General features: G+C 36.2%; 2 protein-coding genes across 6 annotated transcripts in view; both read left to right on the top strand.

Annotated features, from left to right (window-relative positions):
• Positions 1–21394, top strand: part of LOC106136387 (protein unc-13 homolog 4B) — a 42482-nt gene that overhangs the window by 18044 nt on the left and 3044 nt on the right. For 3 of the 5 annotated variants that reach the window (XM_060945545.1, XM_060945544.1, XM_060945547.1), the window contains 14 exons: positions 8744–9008; positions 11761–11925; positions 12417–12598; positions 12991–13038; positions 13944–14103; positions 15153–15332; positions 16012–16213; positions 16378–16804; positions 17111–17368; positions 17696–17987; positions 18366–18598; positions 18915–19005; positions 19352–19561; positions 20491–20562. In XM_060945545.1, the coding sequence (XP_060801528.1) occupies positions 8744–9008; positions 11761–11925; positions 12417–12598; positions 12991–13038; positions 13944–14103; positions 15153–15332; positions 16012–16213; positions 16378–16804; positions 17111–17368; positions 17696–17987; positions 18366–18598; positions 18915–19005; positions 19352–19561; positions 20491–20562 (2785 nt within the window). Of the gene's footprint in view, positions 1–2832; positions 3429–8743; positions 9009–11760; positions 11926–12416; positions 12599–12990; positions 13039–13943; positions 14104–15152; positions 15333–16011; positions 16214–16377; positions 16805–17110; positions 17369–17695; positions 17988–18365; positions 18599–18914; positions 19006–19351; positions 19562–20490; positions 20563–21394 lie in introns of those variants that run through there. The other 2 variants (XM_013336969.2, XM_060945546.1) reach the window with 2 other exon arrangements.
• Positions 4899–7030, top strand: LOC106136432 (glutarate-semialdehyde dehydrogenase). The gene has a single exon (XM_013336986.2). The coding sequence runs from the start codon at positions 5067–5069 to the stop codon at positions 6582–6584; it is 1518 nt and encodes a 505-aa protein (XP_013192440.2). The 5' UTR covers positions 4899–5066; the 3' UTR covers positions 6585–7030.

The raw sequence follows: 21394 nt of genomic DNA, 5'->3' as shown, positions 1-21394 counted from the left end.
GGGGTATGAAAAATAGATGTTAGCCGATTCTCAGACCTACTGAATATGCATGCAAAATTTGGTTAAAATCGGAAAAGCCGTTTCGGAGGAGTACGGAGACAAACATTGTGACACGAGAATTTTATATATAAGAGATACATTCAAGACCCAAGCCAATCAGAGACAGTTTATTTCTCATCATGGCCTGGCCGGAATTCGAACCCGGGACCTCCTATGTCTCAGACAAGCGCACTGCCGCTGCGCCACAGAGGCCGCAAATGCATGAGATCATTGCTATACTTTAGATAGCTTATTTACATAATTAAATGTTCAGATAAAATGCAATAAAATGACTTCAATATTTAGTTAGACAGATAAGTCTTATTGTTCATGCGATTGCATTCAGTATACCAAACGTGGAGTCGGAATGTTACAAAAAATTCAGTTTATCAATTTTACCTAAGAACCTGACAGACAGTTAATTATGCGTTTGTTTTTGTCAGACCTTTTTTATTTACTTTTTATTTTAGTTTGTGCACAGAAATTTACACAGTTCCAAGAAATAGTACATAGTTATAAAAACTGTACGCGTTTTTGTTACAAAATAATGAAAAGAGAGATAAATTGTTATGTCAATTTATTTATCATACATTTGATTTGATCCGTCGTGTCACTTCGTAACTAAAAAGAACGCTAGACATAGCAATTATTTAAAACTAAGCTAGTCATGTCGTGACTAATTACTGCTAACTACCTTATGACTGACTTAGTGACTCTTCGCGCAATATTAAGTAGGTACATACAAGTTGCAATATAAACTTTCATAAAAAAAATAATACGTTTTTTATATGACCATACGATACGATCGGCAGGAAGAAAGAGACAAAGAAACAAATAGGATACTTTTGAAAATATTTGCATCGTCCTATAAATGAGTTTCTCAATACACATACAAATCGCAAATATGGCATACAATAATAGTTTTGAAACTAAAGCCATAAAAAATAGGTACAACAGGTTTTATTGTGATTATCGTGATTGCGTAATAAAAAAGGTAACAAACAAAAAGTATGTCTCAAGGCTTTGTAATACGTGCGTTTGAACTCCCTTCCTGAGGCAGCGTTACCTTGACGAGCATGGGCAAAATGTGGTATCACGCATCTACCTCCCTGATGTCATTATCAGTGCCAAATGATAATGCTGTATACTTTACTGGAGCAAACAAGATACAGTGATTAGGTTCTCATTAGCACGTTACTAAAGCTACAAGATGATGTACGGAATAATATGATTCATACTTGATCTTAGCCTTTGTCATCAATGTTTTATTTAGATCATGATTATAATATCGTGGTGAATAGAGGAAGAGATGAAGTGGGTGGGATAACTTTTGGTAAACGAGCATATTCATATATTTGGTCAACTTTGCCTTTTAAGACCTCTCTATAAATGCAAATAGTTCTAAGTAACTAAAGAAAGGTATATCTGTAGATGTTGCACTTGTTTGCTGCTGCTTTTTTGGATGTATTGTACCCCACAGTTAAGTAGTCAGATATTTAATTTACCTTAAAAAAATCCCGCTCCCGCCTTTTTAGAGTTATCTAATATTTTGCATAAGAGTATGTACCTGAAACGTAAAACCGAGACCCTGTAACTAAACCTCCGCTGCCTGTCCGTCTGTCTATTACCAGACTGTATCATAAACCGTGACAGCTAGAAATCTGAAATTTTCACAAATTATGTATTTCTGTTGCCACTATAACAACAAATAGGTACGTTCGTTCATTTTCGTTTTTTTTTGTACAAAATTAATGACGATGACAGTTAGACTCTTATAATTTTTACTGAATATACATATTTATGTTGTACATTATCTACCTTTAAAAATAAAATTCCCATACAACAAAGTCATTTTTGATAGATAATAGTACGGAACCCTTCGTGCGCTAGACCGACTCGCAATTGGTCGGTTTTTTTGGATATGACAAACTGATATAAAATGATTTCATATTGACACTCTACTTAATTAGTTTCGAAAAAAAAACTGCTAAAAAATTATAAAATACTACCTATTTATATATATAGTGCAAATTCTCTCCTAGTCCAGAACAGGCACAGCGGAGTAAGTAGGTCTTGTACCTTATACGCAATTTACCAGTGGCAGTTACAAAAAGTTCATCTAATTAGATAGAAAGTATTTATAACTAGGATTATATTGTTATCGTGGATATAATCTTTTTTTATAGTACTAGCTGTGCCCGCGACTTCGTCCCCGTTTAACCCCGTGTAATAGTTATATTGGGCATCATTGAAGCCCTCAAGGATGCCTTCAAGCCCTTGTTTTATTTTCACATTTTCCATTATTTCTTCGCTCCTAATAATTGCAGGGTGATGTTATATAGCCTAAAGCCTTCCTCGATAAATGGTCTATTCAACGCAAAAGTAATTTTTCAATTCGAACCAGAAGTTCCTGAGATTAGCGCGTTCAAACAAACAAACTCTTCAGCTTTATAATATTAGTATAGTATAGATTTTCTCATACTTTCTTCATTAATGTTTGCCAGATATAACTATAAATGTAAACAAAATTATTGTACTTCACATTGTAATCACGTGTTCTTTGTTTTGAACATAAATAAAATTACTCTTTTTGTACTATCTCTGTTTAGTCGCCAGATATAACAATACAGCAAATTCTGCTGCACTATTTCTATCTGCGTCTGCTGCTGACTGCTTAAAAATAGAATATTTAAATATTTTGATAGTATTACTTGTTTGATGTTCAATAGATACGTATTGTTTACACTGTTGATGGGACATTACAAAAGCACGTGCCATGATGCAGATCAGCTAGTTCATATTCCGCGGTAGCGGCTGGATGTCGACCTACGTGCCCCAGCCAAGATTACGTCACTCCCGCTTGCCGACTAGCCATAGCCACGCAAAGCAAAACTATCGTTAGTCAGATACGCATTTCGGTTATATTCGCCGGTATAAGGTTAAAATAAAATATCAAATTAATATTATCATTATATTCAGCCGAAAATACATTTGATAAAGACGAGACTTGGACACACGTGTCAGTGACCTTAGCGCAGTTTCTCAGACGCAGTGTGTAACGTTATTTTGTTCCGTGCTCTTGGTATTATTGTTGCCGGTTTAGAGATCTGACGTCATCCAGCTTTCCAACCCACTTTATGACTCCATCTGATTTGATGATTCATTAAATGTAGGCATTTCCTACCTGTTGACTGTTTTTTTAAACAATGAAAAGCCGAAGGTAGTTTTTAAAGTTAAACAAGAGTTAAACGTGATAAATATTAAAGAGAGTTTTAAGGATAAGTAAGTGAATGTGCAGTTAACAAAATGGATGAAGAATCTATGTGGAAAGGCTTCTACGAAAAGCTACAGCAGCAGAAATCAGTAGAAGAACAAGTTCATGATAGTAGGTGAGTGAGGAAAATGTGCATTGCTTTCCTTTTTTTTCTTCACATTTCCACTCATAAGAAATTTTAATTACAGAATATGAAATCTTCATTATAACCGACATAAAAATCTGTAAAAGGACGATAAAGTATTGTAACCTACAAAACTTTCCATGTAACCCTACCTATTATTCTTGTGTATGATAAAATAACTAAGTATACTACCTACTTCATAATTGGTCAAAAGAAGACTAATAGAATAGGCATTCATTAGTCGCTTTTTACGGTGCAAGTTTCCATACCGGTAGCGTAGCTAAAAGTAGTGCATGCCAGCTGCTTCTCTTCCCATGCAGACTGTAAATGCTAATAATCTTGTGATTCTTCTTCTAGGCGATGGACTAGCAACAGGCTCGCAAACTGTCACTATTTTAATCTCAATTCCATCATTATGCCATACAGCTATATGTGGCTTTACAGTCTTTTCAGAATTGTTTGTTCTGTCTACCCCGTAAGAGAGAAAGATGTGATTAAATGTATGTTAGCGATAACTCATCGAGTGGCTCGGCTTCATGATGTTTAATTTAATTGTAAAAAAAATTTATTCGCATTACAAAAAATCATCACGTCTATATCCCTTGCGGGGTAGACAGAGCCAACAGTCTTAAAAAGTTAACATTCAGCTGTTTGGCTTAATTATAGAATTGAGATTCTCAAGTTCGTTCAAGTCTCTGACTTCAGAACTTAGTTAAGTTATCTATAGCGCTTCCTTCCTTATGTATTTATTTGTGAAGAGAAAATAAACGTTTTTTTTTTTTTTTTTATTTATTTGAGATTCAAATAGTGACAGGATACTAGCCTGTCGCCTAATAGAGGAATCCCAAGTTTATAAACCTATCTCTTAGTCACTTTTTACGACATTCATGGGACAGAGATGGAGTGGTCCTCTTCTTTTTTTTTCGTGCCGGAAACCACACGGCATAAATAGCAAAAATTCATGATTGGATAAAGTTGGTTTTCCTGGCACGAATTATGCAAGTGAGGCGAAATAAGAAATTCAGATCTCGCAGTCGCATATATCCAGAGAACACAATATTATTTATTCGACGATATACTTACCGATAACAATAAATTATATCGAACCTTAAAATTGGAGAACCTATTATGTTTTGTGGATAAAGCTGATCAATGGTCTTGTGATAGCTTAATAAATTGTATAATTTGTAAATAAATGTTAAAACCTAGTAACGATTATTTTTTACATAAAAATGTTGGGATTAATGATACATATTTTTTTAATATTGAATCGATAAAAATATTGTATCGATTTATTATCCTATCCCTATTCTAAATTCAATAGTTCGCTCCATCTCGTTCAATTCATTCACATTGACAGTTGACAGCTGACACTGACATTCATGCGATCACACACATTCACTCATTAAATGTACTTTTGACTTATAACATTTGTATTCTATCTATCTAAGTCATTTGTATTCTATCTATCTAAGTCTTTAGTTTCTTAGTCTTTGACTTTTGCGAATGTGTGTGACTGATTATTTACAAAATATTTTGCAGTGATAAGAATTATTACCAGTTTTTCTTATCATTCGTGATATTGATAAACGTTATATCTAACTGTTATACTGTGTGCTTGGTTCAGAAATGGTTTTGTTACGAGTTGGAATCATAAAAAACCTTATAACTTCGTCTCAATACAGACAAATGCATCTACTGAAGAATTTAGCTTACGTGAATGGAGAATGGGCAAAGGCCGGTAGTAACGTAGTGTATTCTATAAAAAATCCAGCGGATGACAGTGTGATAGCTGAAGTACCGGATATGGATGCATCGGATGCAAAATGTGCTATAGATGCTGCGGCGAATGCTTTCGTAACTTGGCGGTGGACTACTGCTAAGGAACGTTCGCGCATTCTAAGAAAATGGTATGACTTGTGTGAACAAAATACCGAAGAATTAGCGAAGTTAGTCACAGCCGAATCTGGGAAACCTTTAGCTGAATCAAGAGGTGAAATTGCTTATGGAAATTCTTTCCTCGAATGGTATGCTGATACCGCTCGTCACATTAATGGAGAAATAATACCCAGTCCATGGCCCAACAAGCATATTTTGATGACCCGTCAACCTATTGGAGTGGTTTCTGTGATAACACCATGGAATTTTCCATTTGCTATGATAACGAGAAAAGTAGGTGCATTGATGGCAGCCGGATGCACTTGTGTTGTGAAACCATCAGAAGACACCCCATTGACTGCCCTGGCTGCTGCTGAACTAGCTGAACAAGCTGGAGTGCCCAAAGGAATTTTTAATGTCATTACAACAAGCAGAAAGAATGCTGCATCAGTGGGTAAAGTCCTATGTGAAGATCATGCTGTAGGTTGCATATCATTTACTGGTTCTACACAGGTGGGGAAGATATTATATGGCTTAGCTGCTAATGGAATTAAGAAAGTAGCATTGGAATTAGGTGGAAATGCACCTTTCATTGTTTTTCCAAGTGCTGATATTGAGCATGCACTAGATCAAGCTATGTTGGCTAAATTCAGAAATAATGGTCAAGCTTGTGTAGGAGCAAATAGATTTTTAATACATGAAGATGTGTATGACAAATTTGTGAAGGGTATGAAAGATAGAATTAGTGACAGATGTGTACTGGGCCCTGGTACAAAAGAGGGTGTAACCTGTGGCCCTCTGATAAATTTAAACCAAGTTAAAAATGTGTCTAAGTTAGTTGATGAAGCTATTTCACAGGGAGCCAAAGCACTGATTGGAGGGAAAGTAAGAAAAGAACTTGGTGACAAATTTTATGAGTCAACATTATTGGTAAATGTGAAACCAAGTATGTCAGTTTTTACTAATGAGGTTTTTGGTCCTGTTGTGTCTTGTGTCAAATTCAGTACTGAAGAAGAAGTTTTGAAAATTGCTAATAGTACCCGCAGTGGTTTGGCTTCCTATGTGTTCACTAAAGATCTTGGGCAAGCCTTTAGAATGTCTACCAAATTGGAATTTGGAATGGTTGGAATCAATGATGGGTTATTATCAGCTGCGGAACCAGCATTTGGAGGAATTAAAGAATCTGGAATTGGTAGAGAGGGCAGCAAACATGGGGCAGAAGAATACACTGAATTGAAATACACTCTCATGTCTGGTTTGGACAAATAAAAGTCACTATATTTAGGTTTTGCCTAATTTTGTTGCCATATTAATTTAAGTATTTAACCAATTTATTTGTACTCAGTAAATTTATTCATTATTTAACTTTTAATACTATACAAATAAAATGATGTTAATTAAAGTTATACAGAAATCTGGGAACATAAAGTAAGCATGCATGAATGAAAGTGCGTAATGAAGTAGTGTGATTGTCAGTTCTGTAGCAACATTCAGTAACACAGCTTTAGCTGAATACCATTCCAGTCTTCCATTATATTGTGATGTGTGTCATAGCGCTAAGATTAGTTATAAGGTTGCTAAACTATTGTTTAGAAATATAATTTTAACAATTACCTGTAATGTATACATAAAAAATGTGCAATTAAGATTCCTTTCAATAATATTATTCATTGTTATTATTTAATTTGAGTTTTAAATATACACTTTTGTTATCATTGCAGTATTTTTTATTTTTCATTTGTATTTCAATATAACTACCTACTAGATGTTGCCTGCCACTTCGTTCGACGTAAAAGTTCACTGACAATCTTTAGTCCCCTGTTTTAGCTCCATCTCCCCCTTTTTAGCAATAAAAAGTAGTAGTAGTTCCTAAAGGTCAACTCTATATCTGTACCAAATTTCATCAAAATCAACAAACAAACAGACATAGTTACTTTTACAATTATATATTAGTAGTATTTAGTAGGGCAAGAAAATAACGACGAAATTACGACGGCGTGTCGAAATGAAACCGTCAGATTGGTGATATATGTAGATTGTAGAGGCACAGTTTCAATTGAACCAAGTTCACTTAAGCAATTTAATATAACCATTTGTACTCAATAGATCACATGGGTCGGAGAGAATATGATGCGCAATCCGAGGATTTTATCGACGAGATTTGCCCGCGACTTCGTCCGCGTAAATTTCGAGTTGAATCTTGATCATACATCATCATCATCTTGATATAGTCAGATACAAAAAGACGGAAAAAAAGAATGAAAAAAAAATCTATTCATTTCAGTCAAAATACTAAATGTTCAGACAAAATATTTTTACTGTTTTATTATATGTATAGATTGTGGTCACAGGCGAACACCGGACTAGGTTCGGTGTTCGCCTGTGATCACAATCCAAGGATGTTGGATGGTCAAGTCATTACTCTGGAGCTCTTTAACATATAGGAAGAAAAAAATTGTTTTATTTCCGACTAAGTAGTTTTAGCTCGTAGTTTCTAAGTTTTTTAGAGTTTATTTGTTACAAAAAAAAGCAAATAACTATCGATATTAGTACGGAAGAAAGGACATGCGAACGATTCCCTAACTAAAACACTGCATTTAGATAATGTTTACAGGATGAAAGGTGCCTTTTGAGTCTGAGGTTTTGAAGCCCTTAACATACCTAGTACCAATAAAACTAAAGTACTATATGCATGATAATTAAGACAATTTATTTCGGAAGGGACACTGAAGTAAATCCGGTTTGCTAGTTATCATATCAATTAGAATAACAAACAAGTCAGTAGGTAAAACATTGTAGGTACATATGTCCTGAGCCATATTTTAAATTACGTAATGTGAAGTGATAATCATTGCAACGTAACTTTGAGCTACATTTCTCCTCAACGTAAGATTATATTCGGTTTATGATTCTATACCGTTACACTCAAACACGATCTGCGATTGCAGAAAAACAGCAAAAAATATAATCATCTGAATTTTTTACTTTCCCTCACAATTTCCCCCGAAGGGTTCAAAACATTGCATTGGTTGCAAACATGCTGTTAAAGGAAGAAAACGAATCCATGGCCCAGGGAGGCGACCGTTTCGGTATCCTGAATGTGGGGGAACAGATCTCTTTTCTTTAGTAAATTATTTAACTGTAAATATTATGCGCTGCGAAAAATCAAGGGAAAGGTAATTAACTTGGTTAGATTTTTAGGGGCCCTTGGGTCTTGTGACTATTTATTGGCTCTGTTTTCCTTGTAAGGGATAAAAGACAAGACTTGCTTAAGTGTGTATGATGTAGGTAACTTCTTATAATGCTTTTATCATTATCTGCCCCAAGAAATATGCTGCCTTCAAAGTAACGGGCAGCACAGAGGCGTGAATGAATGCAGCAGAGGTAGATAGGTATATAATCAACGATAAAAATATTCTTCTTTACAGAATACAAGAAGTAGACGACAGTTTTTTTGAGAAATTCGGATCGATTCTTAAGCAAGCGTCACAAAGGGCCGCCCTAGAAGAGGCCACCCCATTGGCGCCTTTCAAAGAAGTAGAGGAACAAGACTCCGAGCGGAATGTTGACGAGGACTCGCAAATTGAAAGCCAGAGCCTGGCTGACAGTGGACTCGGGACACTTGTGGATGCCGACTCCGAGCCTGGGGACTTGGAGAAAATAGATCTGTATGAAGAGGCTGTGGGGTGGAATGTAAGTAGAGAATACCAACCTATTCTTGTTTTGATATTTTTATTAACATACTTAGCCAGAACCTCCTTATTTTGGAGAGTGGGTATAAAGATATTCCACTTTACTCAATTTAAATAGGTGAGCGAAGTCAGTATAGCTGTCGATGTGTTTATTGTTATAAAACATTAAACGTTTCGCCGTGTTAAACTCGGCGCGTGGGTAGCTGAAGGGACTGTTGCAATAACAATTGCAAGTATTTTTAGGCAGATATACGCGAAAATCTCGGTCAGGTTTATCGTTGCTGCTAACTGAACTAGACATTGGGTAAAGTTATTCTAAGGAAAGTGGGTCGCGATTCCTGAGACGTTTGGGCGACGTAACCTGCTTACTTTCGTCGGGCAGACTTCCAAGAGAATGTCGTTGTGTCATCTGACTAAAAAAATAGCCGTTGTAGGTGGTCGAATCAGTTTGAGGAAATATTATTTTTGTATTAGGCAAACAAATATGCAGCGGTAGGTAAGCATGAATTTTAAAGGAAGAAAATCTACATTATGTTGCTTTACGATGCATTGTGTCATTAGTCGTATTGTGAAGCAAAGAGAATCTGTTGAAGAGCCATCAAAACTTTCGTCAATTTTGGCACGCTGCCAGCCGTTCTTTTTACTGTTCCCCTATATTTTGTCAACTTCTCATCAAGGCTGGTCTCAATGACCAGTGTCGTTATCGTGTCTACTTCCAATGTCATTCCCCTGCAGCTAAAATTGGAACGAAGTGATGCTGTTCTTCAAGGTTCATTGTAAGAGTAGAGGTCAAGAAACTTCACAGTGTGAATTTGTATCTGCCTGCATGTGCAAATTGAAAGCCGCTGTTTATGTCAGAGATTAGGTAACTACGTATAGGTAAGCTAGTTGCTCTGGAAGTTTTCATCTTGATATGAATATAGCTAAGCGTTGATAGTACTACTGCACCGTTTTTGCTGGTAAATCCTTGAAAAGACACTGTAGATATACCAGCTTTATAATGTACAACTCTAGTGCTTTTACTATAACGAGATAGGATGAATGGATTATGATTAATGTGCTCATTTTTATTGCCCGGCTGGAATGCCTTACTCCATAAAACTTCATTTAATATACTGCTTTATAGTTTTATGTCTGTGGCTGAAGCAATTCATAAATCGAAATCCTCCATTAGCATCTGCATTAAGGCGATAAAAGATATGGACACGTCAGAAGAAAAAATACGACTTTTACGAGTCCTACAAGGATGTTTCATAGACTGATGTAAGTCACAGAAGATGTTTATCTTTCTATCAATTCTAATTTCTACAGTTTCATTTTTGGAAATTTAAAAAGTAACACTTTTTTTAACGGAAGTTATTCCAGACAAGAAGTTTGGGTATTTTTTTTATTGTTTCGGGTTTGCATTCGTGTTGGCGGCGTCTTGCAAAAATAGAATTTGGCTTTGAGCAGCCCGCGGAGTCCCGCCGGTCGACTTCGCAGTGTAGATCTCACTCCCACCAAATACATTTCACATTTCCGTTTCAGAACTCGCTCCCGTATCTCCCATAGAGCGAATCGCATAATTCATATGTTGAGCGCGCGAAGTGTAACTGATTTAAAATATGAGTCTTGTGAGTGTAGTGTAGTGCAATCACCGAAAATGAATGGCATGGGGACCGGAACACTTCGGACTAAGTTCAGGGGCATTAAGAAGGAGCTGTTGGAGAGACAGACAAGCCTGATCATCCAGTCTATGACTGTATGTTTTTTAGTTTTCCTGAAATTAGGGATTCTTGATGTCCATCACTATGTGTATGAATCAAATATTAATGCATGTGAACTAAGAAATATATTTTGCTTTTATACCTAAATCTTGCATAATTTGAACGATAACAACAGAAATTTGTCACTTTTCCATAAGTTCTAGGGCGATAATCGTATGACGCTCTCGGCTACAGAAACGACACTATTAAGGTTACCCATTGCATAATTTAAACTCAGTAAACAATCGAGTCGATTAATGACTTGAGCTTAAATTTTAACGACTATTGAATAGTGAACCATATTGTGGTAACTTTTATTGACTACAATGATGTCATCGACTGATACAAGGGTGCCTAGTTGGAATACAATCATCCCGGGATTTATTATAAAGAATTTGCTTTGTTAGGCACAGACAAGCTGTGAGTGTTCAGTAGCTAGTCTGCCGACAAATTGGAAACATCACCACAGCTTTGATCGATAAGTTTCCCACGGCGGCGCAGTAACCCTGTCTGTTTACGAGTGTTGCGACGATAAAGTGTCGCTTCCTCATGTCGTGACTATCGAATTTGGGCGCGTGTTCGTTTGATTCCAGTGGTGCCGTGGTTACGGTGTTACCCTTTGATTCAGTAGTTGGGGGTGTTGGTTGTGGGATACTTGTATGATACTGCAGTAAACACGTCGATGAAATTAAGATATTACTATGATGCCTCGGTATGTAGATACATTTAGGTGTAGGTACTAAGCTTTTATTCGTATACGATCGTAATTGAAGTTTACTTCCGGTTGGTTGATATACCTAATACAGAAATTACTTATATCCACCTTAGTTATATATTAGTACCTACTCAATTAAAAAAAATGAACTTTTAATCATCATTTTTATTATTATTTAAACGTATTTTACCTTTGCATAATAAATTAATTCAACATTTTTTTAAAAAAGGGAATTAAGTAGGTATTAAGATAAAAATGTATTAATTAAAATTTTGATTGTTTTGAAATTTCAGATCGATGAGCTTTACCTGGAAATATTATATGAGATCTTACACAATGTGGGGGGCTGCGACGCGTCCAGTGAAGTGGGCCCCACAGCCATGCTATCCTACGTGCAGGAAGCGTTCAAGATTTCCAATGACAAGCACAAACATCTTCTCACCACCGCAGAAGCTAAGGTAAACCCTTAATTTTCATTCATACTAATTCTAAAAACAAATAGTTTTTCTGTTAGTCTCATTTTCAGGGTTAAAAGTTTAACCGATTTGTTAAGACGCAACTTTTCAGACTGATTTTTTCGAATAATAATTGAGTCGAAATCGTAGGCTGGAAAAAACATATTTATTTTTCCAAAGACACGCGTTGATGTCTTTTGACCCCTTTTTCCCGTGCGCGCATACATTAACGCATACTATTACATATAATCACGTTTTTTTTTATTACGTTTTCCATTATAAAGTTAAATTTATATACATATAGTCGCCTAGTCCCTTTTGTGGTAGAAGTTAAATTTAATGATACATAATCTTGTTTAAGTAATGCAAAGCAAAGTTATTTGTGGCACTATAGATTAAGAAAATCGAGACAGACGTAAGGAATATAATAATTGTTAAGGTACCTACCTACCAGCTACTAGGCTATGGAAGAACTATAATGTTTATAACTAAAGGAACCTCCAGAGCTGATGCTGAATGTGGAGGTGGTGGAAGCAAAGGACCTGATGCCCAAGGACCCCAACGGCATGAGCGACCCGTTCGTCACGATCTACCTGATGTCCAACACGGCCCACAGATACAACACGTCTGTCAAGTCCACCACCTTAAATCCGGTGTGGGAAGAACATTTCTCTTTGTAAGTATTCATTTTGTAAAGGCTGTAATAAACTGCAGAAAAACTTTTTACGCTGGCACGCATATAAAACTATCTACATTTAGACTTGTCCTTAGAAAAAGTGCTTATAATTTTTTAAGGTTTCGACAAAGCTTTTCAAATGTATGGTTGTTTATAAATAATGTTAATAAATGAAATCTACTTTTTTAAACTGTTAATTAAAATAAACGATCAATCTTTACCTAAACACACTATTTTGTTTTAATTAAAGGTTTATTATTAATTTGTAACCTTCTAAGATGTAATAATAAACGAGTCCTTGGTATTGGCCCAGTTTCAGGAAGTTTATTCCTCCGTTTGTAATTAGTTGTAATCGGTGCGCCTGCGCAGCAATAACATGCGTTTGTTTACAGGCCGATGCCGGGGAACCTGCAGGAGGACTCGCTCTGTTTAGAAGTCTGGTAAGTTTTGGAATAACCAATGATGATTCATAAATCCTAATATGTATTGAGTTTGTCTAGTCAGTTTTATTAAATGTGTTTAATGCAAGAGTAGGTACACCTTATTTTTGTATGCCGTGAATAGTTTATGAATACATGATTTTCGTTTCTCATACGAATAGGTTTTCAAAACTTCCCCATAAACTTGGTTCATTTCATGAAATTTAAATAATATCTGGTGTATGGGTTCATTCCGCAGAAATTTAATATAACTAAGGAACGGTATTATTGTAAAGACATATTTCTTTAGGCAGAATCTTTTGAAAAATCTTTAGAGCCTGGCCCGTATAATTTGTCTGTGAAATATGTCAGTTATATAGTATGAGCCGCCGAAACCGCCGAGCTTGCATGAAGAGAGTTATGAATGTGGATGAAGCAAAGGAAGTATGCAGGGATCGTGGCAAGTGGAAAGAGGTAGTCTCTGCCTACCCCTCCGGGAAAGAGGCGTGAGTTTATGTATGTATGTATGTATGTATATAGTATGAGACATGAAAAGTAATTCATGGTGAGTCAAGTACTTTGATATACACTACGCAAATAAGTTAGACATAGAAAGTTCTTTTATAAAATATTTACAGAATAAATATATCATAGCTGTAATGTTGCGTCGAAATAAACAAAATGTCCTCAATCATATAAGGCTGATTGGTTTTCAGTCGTTGGAACTTTTCTTCAATTTATTGGTTTAAAAAATGTTACCTACGCCTTTTCTCGCCATTTCGCATTCGTGCCTATCGAAGTTGTTTTATATTATAAAAAAGTCCTATTAACCACAATTTATAGTCTTTTCTCTTGGTCTTTTTAAGGTCCCCGAAGGTAAAGTAAAAATAAAATAAATTGGCAAGTATGGAATGAATTGTTTACAGGGACTTCGACCCAGCTGAAACGGTAAAGGAGAAAATGACGAAGTTGTTCGATGTTAAGGGCGTCAAGGGTCTTCGCAAGTTGATGAAGGAAATCGCCATCACAGCCTCCACGGGGAAACACGACAATGAACTCATAGGCACTGCCAACATACCGCTCAATGTAAGCCACTCCACGTCATTACCGCTTACGGGGTAGATAGAATACGGACTCTTGACCTTGTTTGTGACCATAGGTCACAAGACTCTTTGTTGGATAACTTACTGAATATTTCCCAAAAGAGAAGTTCCAATGCTATCTACGTAGCGACAAAAATAGATGTTAATAGCTGCGTTCAAAAATAAGCCCTAGTGAAAAAAAATTAGGTATATATTATGTGCATTGAGGCAGGTTATATTTTAGAAAAAAGTAATTAAAATGTTTAAAAATCAAAGGACCATTTAAGGTTTCTCTTTTTATTTCCTGGCTGTTCGAAGTAATATGAAACATCTTAGTAGTTTTATTTGATCCGCTTTATATGAAGATTATGAGCTCAAACGCAAGGTTGAGACAGAGTAGTTAAATAACCAATTCCTAAATGAACATGTGCTCACAAAATATTTTGATTTAATTATAACTTGGCGTAGGTATATTATTTCTATTGTTTGTTGAATGCTTTGTTATGTGGTTATAATAAATAAATAAATATATACGGGACAAATGTGGTTAGCTTTAATTATACCTCGACGATATGCGACGGAGTGAACTCAAATAGTGATGATAACAAGTCAGAAATATGCAAAATAAGTCATCAGCAATGCGAATCGCGCATACCTATTAAAATACTAAGTACCTACATGTATTGCTTATTTTGCCTTTGAATGCCTTATAATCTCGCAAACTGCTTTTACATTCATATTTTTGTCATGAACCTATTTGAATTTATAAATATTTACCTTCATGCCGTGTGGTTACCGGCTCTTCTTAAAAACTATCACCACTTCATAAAGTGGATTTGGACTCGTATGTCCATACATATATATAATCGGGACAAACAGGACCAGGATAGGGCTAAATGACGATGTTCATTTAGTTGTTAATAGTGCCATGCTATTAAACTTACTATTAAAGTAACAAACGGCCAAATTTTGATTAAAACTCACATATTTAGCTTAATTTATTCGATCAATTCAAATGCAATGCCAATTTAAATTAAACCACGAAAATTTCAGTCGATCCCCGCGCACGGCATGACCATGTGGTTCAATCTAAGTAAGAAGAGTAAGTTGCGGCGACAGGGCGTCGTGAAGGTACGACTAGGCTTCTCTTCAGAGAAGAACTCGCAAGTGGCTGCGCAGGAGCATCGACATCTGCTCAGGATACTGTTATTGCACGAGTTGGAGAACTCAAAGGTAGGCATTTGTAATCTATATAAGTGAAACGATACATATCTATTAACACAAAGATAAACACTGATTTTAATTAAGCTGAAATGAAATATTTGATTATATCGTTTAGTTGTAATTTCATAGTAGTGAATGCATTGATTTTTTCTATTTTAAATTAAGTTGATATTTCACTAATCACTGTATACACATTCTCAGTTAATTTTCTACTGTTAAAAAGGAGGAGTAATTAATTAAGTAACCAGCATATGGTCGAAGGCCGAATGTTTACAACCCAGCAAAATGACTCGCGTGTGGTTAATTACCCAAGATGATCGATCACCTATTAAATTACAACATAGACTTAAAATTAATGGTTTAACCAATGATTTCTGCAATTATTTTTTGCTATTGTATTTTTTGCTAATGTCATAGGGAAAATATGAAAGATTAGAACCCACTTAAGACTTGACATTACTTATGGAGCAAAGGCGACGTTCAGTCGGATGGCTTATTGATGGAATTTAGATTCAGGAATAGTGACAATGGCATGGCTAGCCCACTGTCTAAAAGAAGAAATTTAAGTTAATAAACCTTTCTCCAGATTGACTTTTACAATCTGCGCGAGAGCAGCCGGCACATACTATTTTTTTTTTCGCTGCCAGTCCACCGTCTGGACTAAAAGCGAATAAATACGTATTTCCAGGTGGCTCCATACTGGTGGTGCGGCAACTTCAGCGCGCCTGCTGAAGCCATCATCATCCAGCACGCGGCCCAGAGCGGGCTGTCCGCCGCCGACAATGCGCTGGCGCAGTGGGCAGTGTACTGCGCCGTCACCGTCGACCATCCGCTCAGCTTCGCCCTCTTTACGCAACTCTTGGAGAAGATCACCAAACCGCTGCAATCCGGTAAATATACGAGTACATACATACGTAATTCTTCTTTCTCGGAGTGGAAAGCAGAGATCACTAGATCATTTCAACTTGCTATGATCCTTGCATGCAATCCGTCATTTAGTGTTTGGTAAATTTGAAAAGTCAAGATACTATAAGAAAAGTTTTTTTCATTTCAGGTCTAGTAAAGGAAGAAGACGTCAAGCTATTCTGGGATGGAGCGAAGAAACTGCTTCCAACCTGTTTCAGTTACATAAGGAAACTGAGGAAAAAGACTGCTGGCGAGAAAACTGCCATGAAGACTTTACGAGAAGTGTTACACATTCTTTACAATTTATCAGTATTAGACGCACCAGAGAGCATAGAGTTATTCCCTGTAAATTCTTACGGTTGGTTGAGAACTGAAGGGAAAAAATTGGATATAAATGAAGTCTTGAATCAGGCTGTGTTGCAAGGGGCTTCTGATTGGTTCGTGCATATTCTAGACAATAACGAATGTAAGGAGAAGACAGAGGAATCAAGATTGGAACATCTCATTAGGGTGATACAGTTGGTGCGGTCGGACTTGCAGAGAGCCCTCGAATATTACGATAGAGTTTTTGTTGAGTAAGTTACTTTTCAAAATTCAGATAGCTCAGTAGTAGGGTAGAAAAGTTGATGTGGTAATGCCATTTTACTTGTGGCTGCGCTTTACGGATAAAAGTCATACTCCAGGCTCCTTTCCATAGAGGTGAGAATGTAACCGAATTTACGCAAGAAGTAGAAGTAAGAACTAATAGTAAAATTATATTACTGCTCTATACATATTGGTAAAAAAAGTTTGTAGCTATCAAAGGTACAAATGTTTCGGTCTTAAATTTCTTTGTTTAAATAATGGAACTATTTTAATCTAAACACTTTTCTCTATTACAGAACAATGAATTTTCCATATTCCAAAGCACTGTATGGTTTATATGAGCAAAAAATCGCCTCGCTTGTAGAGCCCGAAGCGAAGGAAGTATGTAAAAGTCTGAAAAGATTACAATACGATGAAGGCTCGACTAAAAGCGTACACCTGGCGGGAGGCATCAACGGAGAGACCAGACTTGGAGACCCTAAAGTCGACAATGAGCCGCTAGCAATGGGTACAACACTATTCCAATTGTATCTGACTTTGCAGAGATTTTTGACGTAAGTATTACTCCTCATATCTATGTTATATCAAATTTGTATTCTACAGGTTAAAAAAAAAACAAGTATCGTCCCTACATTTTTTCAAAGATTTCATAACAGTAGGCAACGAAATATATTTGAATGTACTTATTTAAGCTAGTATGTTGTCCTGTACGCTAGTTTATGGTGGTTAATTCAAACCATTTATGAAACGTGATCTTCTTACATGCCTCAAACCGTTGACTGTTCTTAAGATGTAGTTTTTAAACAAGCTATTGCTTTTTACATATCGAACGACTTTCAAAAATTTGATGTTTAGTTTATTTTTCTATTTTTACTTTCCAGGTTAGGTCAAGGTTTAAACGAAACCGATTGGAACTCGTACGCCATATCAAAGTTCCATTCGTGGTTCTTCGGAGGGGTCGCTCAGTGGTTGGAGATCGCGGCTTATAAGGCGTTGACTCGCGTGGAGAAAGCTGTAGAACTTGACAACTTGGTGCCAGTGGACGCCAATGTCAAATACAGCAGTTCCGGGGTCGATACCCTCGCGATCTTCTATCAGATCAAGATATTTTGGCAGCAATTGGCATGGCCTGACGTGGAAGGCTGTTACACTTTTGTGGCCAAAATTATTGATGTAAGTGCTATTTTAGCTTGATACTTCTTAGAAATAGCTCAATGATTAGAAATATCGACAAGACTGTGGAACTTGATAACTTGATGCTTAAAGTTCAAAATCAAGATGTAATTTTTTTGATGCAATAAGTGTGGCCCGATGTAGAGGGCTATTACAGCATACTGAGATGTAATTTTTGTGTTAAAATGTTCCTTAAGAATCGCTTTAAAGGGTAAGTTTTTGTAAAGAGGTGTATGTACAAACAAAAGTACTGAGTTCCTAGGACTGCTTAACATGATCGAAGGTTAAGAATTAAGATTCGAAACGTGGATTTTTAATCTTTTTAAGACTGTTTGCTCTGTTTAATCATAAACGTAAAGTATTTATAAAAAAATCCAGGACATCTGCCGCTGCTGCGTATTCTACTCGGAAAAGATGGCGGGTCGCGTGGACAACATTGGCGTGGTGACCACCGTGTACGAGGAGCGCTTCGAGGTGACCACGGAATGGTGCGTGGCCATCAACAATATTGACTACGTGCGCCAGAGTCTGCGACCCTTCGCAGAAGAGTTGGGGATGGATGAGATCATAGAGAAGATGTGCGAAACAAGAACACCGGCTGAAGCACAGAGGTGATTAGTAAAATAAAAAAGCTTTTATATACTAGTATTACGGCTAATATACATTTAGCAACAATCCCGCTTAAATTTGAAAGTTGCGGTTCTGTAGGTATATGTAATTTTTGAAATCCGCATGACAGCCTTTGTCTGGCGGGTTGGTGAGGCGTTTGTGTATAATAAGAAAGGTCAATAAAAACAAAATTAAATATAAACTACTTTAAAACATTATTATAACATTATCTCTTTTTCCCAAAAAAAGGAGTTTGATCTCGCGGTGTAATTCAAAAACTGTTAATGATGATGACTAAAGTCCAGTTTCTCGTTGCAGATGCAAAGACACCTTACACAACGTCATTAGTAACGCCATCGATACGGTGAAGAATAATATTGTCGACTTGCTGGCTATGATGGTCAAAAGGGTAAGTGCTTATGTGTGTTTACTCGTATCAATGCACATCAGTTGGGCTCTAGGAGCCCGAATTTTGACAATCACATAGTTTAAAGCTTTACCTACAGGTGTTTACTTTCACCCAGTCCTTTGACCACATATTCATACAAATATCACTTTAGCGACGATATGCTGTATGAAGAGATCGTAGCAAGTGGAAAAATGAGTCCCTGCCTACTTCTCCGGAAAGAAGCTTTATTTTATGTACCTATGTATGCATGTATAGGTACTTACATATATCACATAGAGGTAAGGACGCAACCGGAATCAGATTATGAAGGTTGGCATGTTAGGCTAATTGTTGTACGCCTTGCCAGATGATCCCGTCCATCACGCGGCTGCTGCTGGAAGGCGCGGAGCTGCTGCACCAGGACTGCTCGAGTATGGACCGCGTGATGCGCTACATCGAGGCCAACCTCGACACTCTCTACCAGCACCTCAACAACGAAAACTTCTCCAGAACATTAGATATTGTCTGGGAACAATTAGGAGACGTTTTGTATGAACTTATACAGTCTAATCTCGAGGTAAGAATTTTGACATAACCTAAAATTAGAACAGTTTGGTCTCAGAAGTACTAACTAATGTTTTGGAATTTACTTTTTAACATTCTTTGGCTATTCTGTGTTATGCGTTTTCAGTTATTAATATTTAATTTTCTTTTCGTTATTAATACTGGATTTCATGGTATATTTTGAGATGTTTTTGTATGTGTTTATTACTAAGACTTTTTTATTAATTTGTCACAGCAATTAAGAACTTAGTATTTTATTGACAAAATATATTACGGAATCTGGTTATTTATTGTAAACTAATAACTAATTTTTCATTTTGTAGAAAGAAACTCTCGTCACCCGTATTCGCTTGTATAGGCGTAGATATTTCGGAAAAAATAAAGTATACCCCGGCTGTATTGATAAATCTATGTTGTTTCGGGTAAATAACGTTGAGTTAGTAACGCACGCAAATAAAAAAAATGCACGACACCTAACTTAGCTACCTACCTATACACTTAGTGTACCTTTTTAGTATTTATTTATAGTCAGTAATATGGTTTATTTAATAAGATATTTTGAATACCTATTGGGTGTTTTAGAAATATTAACGTTAATCGTTATTAAATCTACGGGTTCAATGTTGACAAAATTCAGTTACTGATTGAGGGTGTCAACTGCAAAATCATCATCAGAACAATCACATCCATGGTTTTCTTAGCTTGGTTTTGACAAATTAAAACTACATAAATGGTGGTAGAGTATCAGATTTGGAATTTGACAGAATACATAAAGTATTTACAACTTATTGTGATAAATTCTTATTTTTAACCGACTTCAAAAAAGGATCACATTTTTTGCACAATTTAAAGGCATGTTCCAATGGATACTAAATCACCTACACAATGCTGAGTTTTGGCCACTGATCACTTTAACCTAATTTACTTGTTGTTGTTTGATAGAACCGAAGGCCCAAGGTAGCCTTGTTTAAAGGTCTCCGTTTGAGCAAAGCAACAGCCGCCTTCTTGGTTGCGGTAAACAGAACACTTAGATAGCACACGCTTTTTGTATAGTGGGTAACGCAACAATATTCACTTGGTATTTGTTACTAGTATCTTTATAACTACTAGGTCTCGTGAAATGCATATTATAGTTTATATTTATTGATAGAATGAAATGTATTTAAAAACTGGTAGACGTAGCTTTTCTACATTTATAAACATTGTCACGTCTTTGTCCTTGATGGGTCAGACAGAGCCTGAAAATATTAAAAACAAAGAGGTCTTTCTGTGTGAATGCTGTTGCGTTATATGAATTTTGTGAAGTGTTTGCAATGCTTACTTAGAATATATCCTACCTAGAAGATACCTTCTATCATAAGTCAAGTCCCCGCTTATTTTATGAATTTCAGTTCCTTTTCAATTCATGTGTTAAGATGTTATCTTACCCACTTGAATCCACGAATGGGGCACTGATGGATTTGTGAAGTCTGGTGTTACATTTATTTTAGATATTGCAAGTACATAGATGTATGTTTTGGTTGAAAATACTCGAAAGATTATCAAATCGATCGAAAATAGATCCTTGATTTGGTTAACATACATCATCTGTTTCTGTGCATGATTCTTTAATTAGAACAACAGCTATTGAAGTCGTTACCTAGATATATATTTTTGAAAATGTATGCAAGTAGTAACTATATGTATAAATAGATATGATTATCTCATTTGTGATGGTGGTGGTGGGTGCATGTATGGGAGTCATTTATTAGTTTTTTATGGTGGTGTCGATCAAATTAGGAAACAGGGAAATAATCATGGTGCTGGAAAGCTGGAAAAATTAACGGGCTTTAAGTAAGTATGCCTA

This window comes from Amyelois transitella, chromosome 8, assembly GCF_032362555.1.
Source record: "Amyelois transitella isolate CPQ chromosome 8, ilAmyTran1.1, whole genome shotgun sequence".
In the NCBI taxonomy this organism is placed as follows: Eukaryota; Metazoa; Arthropoda; class Insecta; order Lepidoptera; family Pyralidae; genus Amyelois; species Amyelois transitella.
The sequence above is the reverse complement of the archived record's forward strand: the minus strand, read 5'-3'. Positions and strand labels throughout refer to the sequence as shown.

Excerpts from the sequence above, each read along its gene's own strand:
- LOC106136432 (XM_013336986.2), top strand. The coding sequence starts at position 5,067 with ATGGTTTTGTTACGAGTTGGAATCATAAAAAACCTTATAACTTCGTCT.